The sequence below is a fragment of the Anabas testudineus genome, chromosome 19 (genome assembly GCF_900324465.2).
Source record: "Anabas testudineus chromosome 19, fAnaTes1.2, whole genome shotgun sequence".
Lineage (NCBI taxonomy): Eukaryota > Metazoa > Chordata > Actinopteri > Anabantiformes > Anabantidae > Anabas > Anabas testudineus.
Window position 1 is genome coordinate 11,379,946 of NC_046628.1, and position 12,955 is coordinate 11,392,900.

Sequence of the window (12,955 nt, forward strand, 5' to 3'; positions counted from 1 at the left end):
TTTATCCATTCGTGTACTTTTCAATCTGAGCATGAATTCATTTGAGTGTTAGTACAGGTGTGCCGGAGAGCTGAAGGGCACGTGAATGGCATCTGCAAAACAATCCCCACTGCACAAAACACAAAGACCCCTGAATTCACAGAAAATTACATTTCCATTCAACTAAATGTCAAAAATGCCTGTTAGAACGGCACAGCCTCGACAGCCAGTGTAGAGCTGTCATGCAAACAAGCACTTCATGCTTCACGCGTTATTTCTGCAGGAATTGTGAGAGTGATCATTCAAACTTTACATGCATGTCATGCTACACACTAATAAAAAAATAATTTAATACAAACTGATCAAAACTTCATGGCTGATATTATTGGTGTGCTCATGTATGTAACCACAAAATACCAAGAAGTTCTGTTTTCACAGGGTTAGTGATGTGCTGAGATTATCTGGTGCATTCACTGACAGGAGCTACACACAGCAAATCCACTGGGTGGCAGCACAGGCTGCTGAAAAATACAAGCTCAAACAATCCACAGAACATTGCTTGGTCAGTTTGTCGGCCTGTGTCAGTGAGGTGAGCGTGCTTACCGAGCCAGCTCCTGTTAAGATACACTGACACAAACACTGGAGGAACTGTGAAGAAGTCCACCACAGAGTTCACCTCCAGCCAGAACCACAGCTTGTCATTGGCAGCAATAAACTGTGGAAGTGAAGGGTTAAAGGATGAGATGAGATTCACCGCTTTCAGGTGCACAGATAAGAGTGCAAGATCAACACGTTTAGTTCTGCTTACACGGAGGCCAAAGTACAGCAGGAAGAACACGTTGAATGCCATGTCGATTTGCAACGTGAAGTCTTGGTAGAAGTTCTGACAGGACTCGATAGGGCTATTAGAGACAGAAACAAAGACTGTTAATATCCAAGAGCGCGAACTGACAGTAACATTTGGAGAGCTTTATAAACTCATTTAAAACAACAGTGTTTTATAGAAAATAAAGCATAAAAGATGCATTCTTCTTTTCCTGAAAATGCATTTTTGGGATTTCCAAAAGAAGTGCAACATAACTGTTCAAAAAAGTGCAATAGTTGATATGTCCAGTGGTTTTTCTGTTGAGAAAGGACATGCATTGATTGTCACACAAGCACTAAGTTGTTGATATTCCTGATTAACCCTTAAATAACTGCAAAACAATCTGTCTGGGGAATTTTCCAAGTGCATTATTACATAATGGAAATTGTGCCGTCTTCCTTTCAGGCTTGCTTTTCCCATCTCACAGACAATATTTCCGGGAAATATTGAGTCAAGTACAATGGAAAGGCAGAGCCGAGGCAGTAGTTTAAGGGTTAAGTGCATGCAGGGTTCATGTCTTCTCTAATAAAATCAGGCAGCCATAACAAATGCTAGCAATATCATAAAATCTCACCCTCAAAAAGCTTGTATCTGGCACTAAGAATTCAAATAAAGAGAAATAATTCACCAAGTAAATGTGAATGTAATAGGTTAGTATGAGGCAGTGGTAATATTCATAATCTGACATTAACAAATACTTTCAAACATATTCAAATAAAAACTCACATGGTATAGAACAGTGCATAGCTGGGATGTAGAGCATGTGCTATTAATGCATAATTTGAATATATAAGTAAAATGAAAAAAAAGAAAATACAACAGAAGATTTTCAAGATGGAAACAGCTGGTTAGTGTTAATCATGTTAGTGCTGGAACTCTTAGTAGACTGGAAGAAAATTAATGTATAAGAAAATAATCATTTAAGTTGTTTAGTTAAATTAAAACATTTGCTGGTTCCAAAATTTCAGGATTTGTTTTTCTAGCTTTATATTAAACCAAATGTTGCTGCAGTTGTAACTGTTGGTCTGATAAGAAACATCAATTAAACCATCACCTTGGGCTCTGAGAACTTATACAACAGATTAAATGGAAATGAATTGTAAACATTAACTGATAATGAAAATGATCCTCATTTGCAGCCCTAAAAAGCATCAATGCTTTATGTAGAATACATTCGTGGCTACGTATGCATGGTTGATGATGTTAACTATTGCACTACAGCACATTCACTTACTTCATTGCAGCATGTTAGTGCCACACAGGTCAATACAGACACATTTGATAAGTTTGTTTTTCATGCTTTTGTGTTAAATTCATAAGCTTCAGTAAAACACACCACATCACTCAACAGCTACAATATCTCTTCTGCAATTTAATACCACTTAGATAAAAAAAAAATCCCCCATAAACTCTTTGATAAAATACTGTCACAGTTTATGAGGTCAGGGATTATTCTGAACTGATCTGATGCACAGCAGCTAACACCTGCATGATCTCCTGGTGCTGAGGCAGACAGCTACACACAGCCGTCACATCTCACCTCAACTCTAATCAAGACAGTAGAAATCCTCACCAGCAGATTGGAGGCTACGTTACTCCAGTTTGCATAATTCAGTCACTGTGTGTGTGTGTGTGTGTGTATATTCAGCTTGTTGTTTGCATCCTCAAAGTAAAACAATACGGTACATACCCACTGAAAGAATATAACATGTCTGAAAAGGAAGTGTTTAGAATAGTTAAACTAATTAAAAATAACATGTTTCATCTCATAAAACAGAGGGAGTTAGTTCATGTTTTGCTTGTACTTTAATGTATGTTGCTGCTTTTTTTCCACTGCATGTTTCTTATTATTTAATCAGCTACTCACACTTTCATATGCATAATTATGTTTTTCAGAAAAATGACAACAATTATAAAAAACAAGTCTAACCAGTCTTTCTTTTGGCCCCTCTAAGAATAGTCCTTGGACAGTGCCCTCATTCACTGTAATGATACATCAGCCCAGCAAATCCCTGTCATAGCAGGGTGACAGACCATATAGAGGGGAGGCAGACCTGCAGTGCTAAATAATTGAGTTCCAGTAGGCCTGGTTTCGAAGACGACTAAGCCCGTTATGGATCACAAACCCTCCTCAACCACAGTAGCTCTGTTGTACTTTTCCTCATTAAGTTTGGGTTCAGATCAAACCGGACAGACCAGCTCAAAAGTACAAGCAGACCTTAATGTATTGATTCACGAGAGTTTACAAACTTGAACAAAAGCCAAATCCACTAAGGGTGAAAAGTGACTCTTGTTCAGAAAAGTAGACAGTAGAGAGGAAACATGGGGGGAGAGAGGGTGTGATGTGCAACAAAGGACCCCACTCATACTCTACCTGGGACACTGTGGTTACGTGGTATGTGCATAAACCATTAGCGTACCAGTACACTCCTACAGCCTGTACACTTCGACCATCAAGGATGTGCTCTTTAAAATTACTTTCAGATGAAGCAGGCATCTGTTTTCAACAAGAAAAGGCCTCTGATAAACTCAGTGTGAGTTAACCCATTCACCAGGAGGACAGAAATAAAACGCAGCTCAGTGATAATGTTGCTCTATTTCTGCAGGGTGTGCAAGTAGACAACTGTTTGCTAACATACCAGTTATAGAAGCTGGATAACGTGACAGTATGTAAATGCTGTGTTACATTGAATTAAGGTAGGTAGGTTTAGATCAGTTTTAATTTGAGTTAACTTTAGAGTTATCGTCGATGGCTCTAATTCAACAGACACTAACAGAAGTCATATGTTCAGGTTCAAATGTTCCACACATTCCCCTAGGCGTGCACAACGTGTGCAGTCAAGATACCTCTGTGACTCTGTAAATGGTGAAAAACAAAATGTGGGTCGGCATGAGTAATTACACCGAACCAGCGCAAGGAGCCTTCTTACTCGTGCAAAGCAGAGAGCGAGAGGGGGAGAGCGGTGGGGAGGTCACGTCAGTGCAACTTTCTAAGTAGTGAAGTCTCAGACACTGAAGGACTTTGTTTGGCACAAATATTTATAAAATGTGTGCTGCTGTTCCAATGTTAGATACGGCAGCTGGAGACTGTTGTGAGGGAGCAGTGGAGTCTGGAGATGAGTTGGTTCATTTAGTCACAACTAACTTTCTATTTTGTTGTTGTGTTTGATGCTTATGTGGTTACATTTCACTTGATTTGAAAACTGCGTTCTCCTCCCACGAACTCTAGGTACAGAGTTCATAGAGGGATTCATTCAGTCAGCATGTACAGTAGAAATCATTTCAGGATCATTACTACACCTTTAAGATCTTCTTAATCTGCAGCATGTTTGTTATTTAGCTTTATACAGTTTTGGCTCAATCTGGCTGCACTCAGTGCTTTTATTTATTTATAGCTGTAGCAGGTAGCTGTTTTACGCTCTTGTTTTCCTGCTAAACACCAAATACGTAAACAGACACAGTTAATGACCAGCTGGGGAACTTAGTGAAGCATTTACTGCATCAGCTAGAGACACAGAGTAAAAACAGAGTTAAATGTAAGTGAAGTTTCAACTGCTGAATGTGTAAATAAGCAACTGAGTTAAATGTAATAATAGAAATTTAAAAGATGATCTTAATAAGTAAATAAATAGTTTCAGCTACCCTCTAGTGGAAAAAAACGTTAACTTAAATTACTAAATAACTGAATAAGAAATAAATAAGACTAAAGGTGTGAATAAATATTTAATATTATCTCAATACTCTGCTCTAAGGTTGGATTTTTTACAGTACACATGCTAAAAATGATTTGAAACGTAGGGTTCAAAGTGAGACCCAGCTAAAGTTTTATGAAGTACAACTCCCTCAGGACCTAACCAGCTTCTTTTTCGCTGTCCAGCTCCAACAGGTAGCTCGTGCTCTTTTCTACGAATATCTAAGCACGCCCGCTGTGTTGACGTCTCTCTCTGCCGTTTCCAGCCAGGTCAACCTCAGCAGCCCCGCAGGACTAATTACTGGAAGGGCTGTATCTGTTACAGTCTGCTGCCACTTAGAAACATGCAAGAGACCAGCTAACTGGCTGTTCTTTAGCTTTAAGTACTGGACTTGTTGTGTTGACAGAGAGTGAAAAATACTGAATAATAGAAGATACCTGGATAACACTCGGTGACAACGGGGACATAGAATCTTGGAGGATAAATATGACAATACAGACACTGAACAGGTGCCGCAGCATCATATCTCATTGTGTATGTAACAATGCCCTTTCTTATCTGTTAAAAGGTTAAAGACAGAGGTCGAAGGTCAGCCTTCATCAGGTGAAACGGTATCAGGCGTGGCTACTAGCAAGTTCTGAGAACAGGAGGACACAGATGGCACTGGTGAGGATGTAACTCTACCTGAGCTTGTCCAGATAATGAAATGAGATCATGCTCGCAAACCACATCAGAGCAGGCCAAGCCCTCAGCTGTATGCAGACTTATGAAATAACAAATTACCTGAATGCCTGCCTCCAGGACCATGAGCCAGATTACAAGAGTTTATAGCCCATTTTCTCTTCTCTGCCTTAACATTAGTCCCAGCAGGGACTCCCTTTGGGCTTAATAAAAGCTTTTAGCCTGGTCTATTTTGCTCTATGTCTTAATGGCACATCCTGTCCAAACACCACAAGCTGCAGTAACAGTATACTGTCGCACATGAAGCTAAAAGGGTCTTCCGCTCCCTTTGGTTTGATGAGTGATGGTGATTGTTTGGAACAGGAACTTTGGTTTTTCCTGCCTTCTCCTTTCATTACAGAGATTAAGCATATTTCAGCTGTGAGTACTGGCTACAGAGCAGTTAACCTGGGAGAGGGATTGGAGAAAAATAGCCATAGTATGTATGGTAATGTACAGAGCACAAAGCACTCAATCTCATTAAGCTACACTACAGTAAATGCACTATATGGGATTTATGAGAATTAATGGCTGAGGTTTCTAAATCTCAATCATTCATGTCTGAAACATGTATACAATTTTCCAATAAACCTTACAATATATTTTTATATTGGTTTTGATTGATTTAAACTGGGTACAAAGAGCTTGGTAAATATATATATACAGATACTGAGATGTGAAGATATAACTTAAATGAAGTGATGTAGTTATGGTACTCACATATTCTGACAGCTTCAGTCAGTTACTATGAGGCTAGACTCACATGAGGATTGAAGTTTGACAGTCACAGGACTACTGTGTATCTGATATGGTCTGTATTTCATCTGCACAGCAACATTTTACAATCTATTACAGTACATCACTTCATACATCTGCAGTGGCCCAGGCTTAAACAAGGTAGAGTTAGAGTAACATCAGTAGAATACTTTTAAAATACTTACTCAGAGGAATCTATGAAGTATATTACAAGGGCTCCAATGCTGAGAGCAAATACGAGCACCACCTGGGAAAAAGAAGAACATGACAATTTTACTTTAGGTGTTATTGACGCATTTAATCTTTCTATATTCTGCAAATGAGATGCAACAAGAGGAGAACTTTGTGCATCTGATCTATTTGACAGACATCACTAATTTATTCTTACAGTAAATTAAATTGGTTGGTGCTTCCACCATGCAGACAGAACTTTGACTTTTCATAATGACGCTTTTATTTTGTGACAAAGTACTTTCGACAATATAAAACCAGAAAAATGAAAAGGGAAACAACATGTTATTATAAAATATTGCCAAATTACGTTAAAATGAAAACATTTTGTAGACTAATCAATTAATTAAGTGACACAATAACCTGCAAAAAAAAAGCTAGCAGAAAATATTAGTCAACCTCAAGTTTAATGTGAATAAAGGAGCAAACAGAATAAAATAAAAATAATACAAATGTGGTTCAAGGTGTGTAACAATGAGTCTGATGCCTATTAATGTGCATCGAAAGACCTTGATAGATCTGATCAGCCTGTTATAATTGTGTTATATAAACCAAAAAGAAACCGCAACAGCAGTGTCATAATCAGACTCATCAGTTACTGTATATCTGACAGTGTAAATAAATACACAAGCTTGGCTCATCATGCAAATTGGCCGTGGAAGAGTGGGCGAGGTGACAGAACGTGGTTTCAGCTTTCACAGACACAACCAAAGGAAGGATAAAGCTGAGCCCGAAGCTTCGGTAGCCACAGCGGAGCAGCACGATAATGAAAACCAGGGCATCACTTTTATTCTGTCACTCTGTCTTTTTAGCAGAGGGGGAGATGCTGCTGAATAAAGCGAAGCCCGGAGTGAGCTGACAGACTTCCGGAGCAGACTGGGTGGCAGGTTGCAGGGTAATAAACATGAGATCCTGGGGTGTTAGTGAACAAAGCAAGACTTGTCAGGTGACAGCTCTGACACTGAGAGATCTTAGACGAAACTTAATCACAGTTGCGAACGCCATAGGAAATCAAACTGATCTGTAAATAAAAATAGTTAAATGGGAAATAAACAGCAGCAGTGTCTAGATATTTGGAGGATGATCTGAACACAAGGTGACCACTCTTTCCTTCCAACAGGCTGTGTTCTCACCTGACACAACGCTACTGTCAGTGCGAATCACACAGTAAAATGTAAAAGCGGCTGCTGTCATGTTGCGTTTGTCTGACCGTAGTACAAGGTGAAAGATTATCAGAAATGGAGGACAGAATATCTGTTACCTAACTAGAGCATCCTCCTTACAAAGTAAGCTAAAAAGCAACTAAACCATAACACAGTTCATAAGTTTATACCTTTAATATTTTGAAGTGCAGCTCTTACAAAGCAGTTTTCTCCCATCTGGGTTACAATAGACCTAGATTTTAAATTCTTTAAACACAACGTTACTGTACAGTATCATCAGCTGACATTTAAAAGTCAAAAAGCACAGCAGCTCATTAATGCTCTTGCAAAAAGAGTGCCCTAATTTTCTCTTTTAAAAGCCGGCGCTAATGCAGACGAGGGCTCGACCTAGAGAGACACAGATAAGAACAGAAAGGTTTCTGTCAGACAGCAGAACAAATGTTTTACATCCTGAAATTCACTAGTGGGTTATCTGCAACCCTGCCTGGCTTTCGTCTATTTAGAAATGACACAATAGCCATCCTGAACAAGAAACCAATGAGCATCCATAATGAATGAGCTCAGACTAATTCATTTCCATGATGTGAAATTGTATTGTCAACCTGCAACCACTGATGGGTCTTTAAGGACAAAAAGCACCTGCATGCATTTTTAATCAACCTTTCCTCTTTGAAAGCCAGGAAATCTCTTTATGCCTCTGACTATTCCAGTTTAGAAACTGGAAACAATGATGGCGCAACCCTAGAAATGCTAATGCCACAGGCGCATGAACATTTAGTGACAGCAGTAAGTAAAACACGCTGGCCGTAACAAAGAGGTGGACAGTGCCAGTGTTCGTCACTCATCTCAGCCACCAGATAATGAAGCAGCACATCTGTATCACAACCACCCTCAAGTGGGTACAGTGAGCACAGACAGGTCTGACCACTGCATGAGTCCCTCTGCATAATAACCAAAAACTCAATGAATGGTGCTACTGAAGTTGTCTGAGATTTGAAAAAGTCTTGGGTGTGTGTTAGAGCATTTTGTATTTCAAGTCAGCTGAGCTATGAGTGGAGTCTCAGGTTATTTGAAAAGATGTGAGTCAAAGTCATGTTTGTCAGAGGTCTCTATAGTCATTTAAGACGATACTGGGCTACGTTACATGTCTCTCAAGATAAGTTCTTAGAGAGGGAAGTCAAGCCTGCGCCTTTTTAAATCAAAAAAAGTCCTAAATCTACAACAGCAAAGAGTAAATAAAATCTAAATCTGGAATCACAAACAGATTCTAATATATTATAATATCATAATATAATATAAAGTACAGTATTTCGCTGCTCGGCAGAGAGCATCAGCAGGTCTCAAGCATTCACAAGTCAACCTGCAAACATCAGAAAGCCCACTCATGCTCCTCCACTCCTCCTGGAGTGTGACTCACCATCAACCAGCGTGAATAACCTGCCAGAGAAACAGGAACTTCACCTGAGTGGAAAAATTGCTTTTGCTGTTGTGAGGAAGCTCAAAGCCCAAGGTGGTGTCACTCTCACTGATATTTCATATAAAATCTGGTAGTTCCACAAAGAGACAAGTTGACAAATGGCATTTAAAAAGCACAACTAGCACAAAGGAGGTTTTCAGGATGAAAAGCCTGCTTGTCTTTTCTGCCCGTGAGCTTGTCAATCAGTTTCAGTTCTGTTGAGTGATAATGAAATAAGTTATTAGTGTGTTAAGTACATTAAACTCATATAACTATACTGCAGTGGTCCAGTTCAAAAGTGGTTTGATGGAGGCTTATTAAGGTCCCTGTAAGCTACACAGTTCACAGATTCCTCAATGGGACATTGTGTTACTCAGTGAACTGTAACAGTATCTAAAAACAGGATTGAGAAGAACCAGGTGTCAGTTTGTTCCATATTTTCTCAAAGCCTGAGGTCAGTGTGGGATCAAAGCTGCCACTGGTAGGATGCCAGAGATGTGTGTGTGTGCAGTCAACTGGCTGTCTTTGTCCAGCCTGAGCTCAATTTTCCTGTGTGTCACGTCTGCTACCTTCAACCGTGTGCAACTTAAATGTTCATGGGAGCATACGTCCCTGACCTGGCGTTCCTTGTGAGTTGAGCCTCCCCAGGAACACAAGGCTGCTTTCCAAAATAAAATGTCCTAAGCACTGAGGATCTGGTGAATTCCAGCCAGCATATCTGTCTCTATTCAAAATATCAATTGATTGATAACATATCTTAGACATAATGACACATCCAGACACAAAGAGCAGAGAAACAGCACAATAGAAAAGAAAAAAATCTATGTGCCAGCTTCAAGCTAAATTGTGCAATTACAGGCTCAGATATGAATTACGTGTATTTCCATTTCTCTGCTTCAGAACTTCTTTTCAATCTTTTTTTGAGTTTTTCAGCACACACTTTCTGACAGTTTGGATCAATAGAGAGACATACTCTCGTATCAAAATTGATTAGCTCAGGTCAGGAATTGAATGCAGCAAATCATTTAGTCAGAAAGTTTTTCCCTCCATGAACAACTATGTTACATCTTTGTAAAGTTTGTAAATCACATAAGTCAATATTATAACAGTTGACAGTTTATAATCCTGTAAAGATAGAAATACATTTGTGTGATGGATCTTAAATTGTTAACTTGGTTACCGTCACCGTCTCTAACCAGACTTTATTTACAGCGTCCCTGCACAGTTTATCCTTGACCCAGGGTGATAACAGCTAATTAGCATGTTTACATCAATAGCTGTAAAGGTGATGGACTGCAGCCCTGACAAACACAGACACTGAATGAACATCTGAGACGTTTACAGAGTCATAACTCTTGCCCCTTTACAGCTGAGAGGACAAGTGACCGGACATCTGTGACATGTTATGCAACTTAAGCACTTCAGAGCAAACCAATTATTATTGTCTCCACATTCTAGATACATGATATTGTATGACAGACAAAGGTGACCACTAATATACTGCGGCTCTCACAGCTCTATTTGGAGCTTGCCGCTACTGTTATTGTGCCCACAGTACAATAAAAAAAGCCCTGAAACATCCACTGTTCAATCCCTTCTATAGTACAGTACTAGCAGTTACATACTAAACATAGTGGAGCATTTAGCAGCTACAAATCCAGACATGCTCCATGTGGATATGTTAACAGGTTTGTATTTCCTCTACAGCTTGTTTGTTTAAAAAAGAAAATGCTCCTAAAACCAGTGTGGAACTAACACGGCTAAAGGAACAGTTTGACATTTAGGAAAATACAGTTACTTGCTGTGTTGCTTAATATTAAAATAAGGGACTAATTTACAGTAAATATGCAGCTAGAGCCAAGCTGCAATTATCTTAACTTGGCATGAAAAATTTCTGCTGTGCTTTGTCCAAATAAAGCAGCATCTACCTACTATCAGCTACTACTCCCAGACAGCAAGGAACTATGGCGTTTTAGAACAATTAACAGGCTCATATGTCATATTGTAACCACTTCTATTTCCTGCATTAACCTATTATGACCTGCAAACAAATTCAGAAATTTAATATGTGATAAATTTAGAGTTATGACAGTGTTAAAGTCAATCTTAGTCTTAAAGACAACATCAAAACAGGCCACAATTGATTAAAACCTGCTAATAAAAAGATCAAATGCTTATACAGGTGTTGCCAAAAACTATTTTTAGTTTAATAATTTAGTTATAAAAAAAACAGACTGGGTCTTTAAGAGACAGCTGCATCCCTGTTCACTGCAGACCTGTGTTCAATGGATGTGTCTGCATGTGCCCGACGCTTGTGGCAACAGGCAAATACACAACACGCATACTAATGGGGTCTTGGATGGTGCTCCCGAAGCCTGGCACACTCCTCAAGCACAATCTTAATATAACCTACTCAGCATGTGTTTTCTAAACAGGCTACAGTCTCATCTGTCTGAACATCGAATTATGATTAAAACATCCAAATAAGAGCAGTGTTTGATAGGTGCGGTTGGGTTTTGTGTGTCATTCAGATGTATTTGACTAAGTCACGGGCTGGAAAGACAAACTGACATTCTCAGTAAAGGTCAAAACAGAACAATAGCTAACCATAAATTAACAGGATTACAGTTTTTCATTATGCGTACTGTGTTCTGCAATATTCATCATACATATGGCTCATTTGTGCCTTTTTTTTACTGATGTTCATTTAAAATAAGAACATGTTGAGGCACCTGGAGTTTAAAGCTACAGATAATATATTGCACGATTAGGGTAGTTGATTAGTATAAATAGTTATTAAAGGCCCTTTGTGTATATATATTATGTGGTTAATTTAAACTACTGAGACAGAATCCTAAAGCTGAACTCATCAATATTTTTATGTTAAATGTCTCTTTGCACTTTAAAAGGTGTCCCTTGTAGTGGCACACATTTATTACCCCACTCCGCAGTAAACCTTAGCTTCACAGAGCTTTAAGCACTTTTCAGTTTCTTGTTTTGTTTTTATCGCCGGCATCTTTCCTCTTCTGGTTTGCTCTCACTGCTCTTATCCAACTTGCTTTAGCAACAACAGGCAGCTGTTTTCCACAAACAAGTTCTGATTAACCAGCTGCCGCTACCTGGCCAGCCGCAAACAGCCGACGGAAAAGGTCAGCAAATAGCTGGTGAACACAGAGGAGCAACAAAATAAAAAAATCCTGTAAAATCTTACTGTAATTTTAGCATAACATTTTAAATTTGACTGTTACAGTTAAGATTTTGACTTGACTGTATGGCCCTATTGTGTTTCCTGGTGACAGCAAGGAAATCCCCAGACTGATTGGGATCAGAATCCCAATGCTCCTTACTTTTTTTGTGTCCAATAAGAACACATTTTTCAGTGATTTGTGTGAAAATCCATAGCTAATACATAGATCAAACACTTCACTGAGGAAAATGATGCCTGAATGAGTTGTCTTCACTGTATTAATTAGATAAGAAAACTTTGTTTATAGTATTTTCTAGATTTATATCAGATGTAAATTTAAAAATCCCAGCTTGGCTACAATAACAATCATACTGCAGAATAGGTTACAGACACTGACAACAGAAGCAAAAAGATAATAAATCACCAGACATGTGGTAAGAAATTAGCTCTTCGTGTCATTCTCATCATGCCCGAGCTGCTTTGACAATCTAATGATTTGTGACTGAGGTGAAGCTGACGACAGAGCTGGCCGGGTTCAACGTGTCAGTGTGTAAGCTGCAGGATCAGTGACCCTGGCACAGCTGTTTCTTTACACTCACATTATACTGATCAGTAGCAGAAGAGTGACCACAGAATTATCGGCTCATAAGTGAATCAAATGTGCTGAGGAGGGAAATACAGCACATAAAGCTGTCAGGTACGGCACTGAGCATAAAAAATAAGCCATTAAGGTAATTTTTTAATTTCCTCAATCTTAGCACCAAGTAACATTTTAGTGCCAAAACTGTTTAGGGTCTTCTTTTTTTTTTAGGGCTCATTCCATTAATGGCTAATGGGCTGTTAGTAATTTCCATTTTGCAGTGTTCAGAAAACACAAATCAAAGAAGATAATGTAAAAGAACATGC

At 38.9% G+C, this 12,955-nt stretch overlaps 1 protein-coding gene across 9 annotated transcripts in view; it reads right to left on the reverse strand.

The window, feature by feature from the left end:
- The window catches only part of LOC113156108 (calcium-activated potassium channel subunit alpha-1-like), a 74,621-nt gene that overhangs the window by 37,321 nt on the left and 24,345 nt on the right, over positions 1-12,955 (reverse strand). For all 9 annotated transcript variants that reach the window (XM_026351011.1, XM_026351010.1, XM_026351013.1 and 6 more), the window contains exons 3-5: positions 6,198-6,259; positions 788-881; positions 583-694 (exon numbers count right to left, since the gene is read on the reverse strand). In XM_026351011.1, the coding sequence (XP_026206796.1) occupies positions 583-694; positions 788-881; positions 6,198-6,259 (268 nt within the window). The remainder of the gene's footprint in view (positions 1-582; positions 695-787; positions 882-6,197; positions 6,260-12,955) is intronic.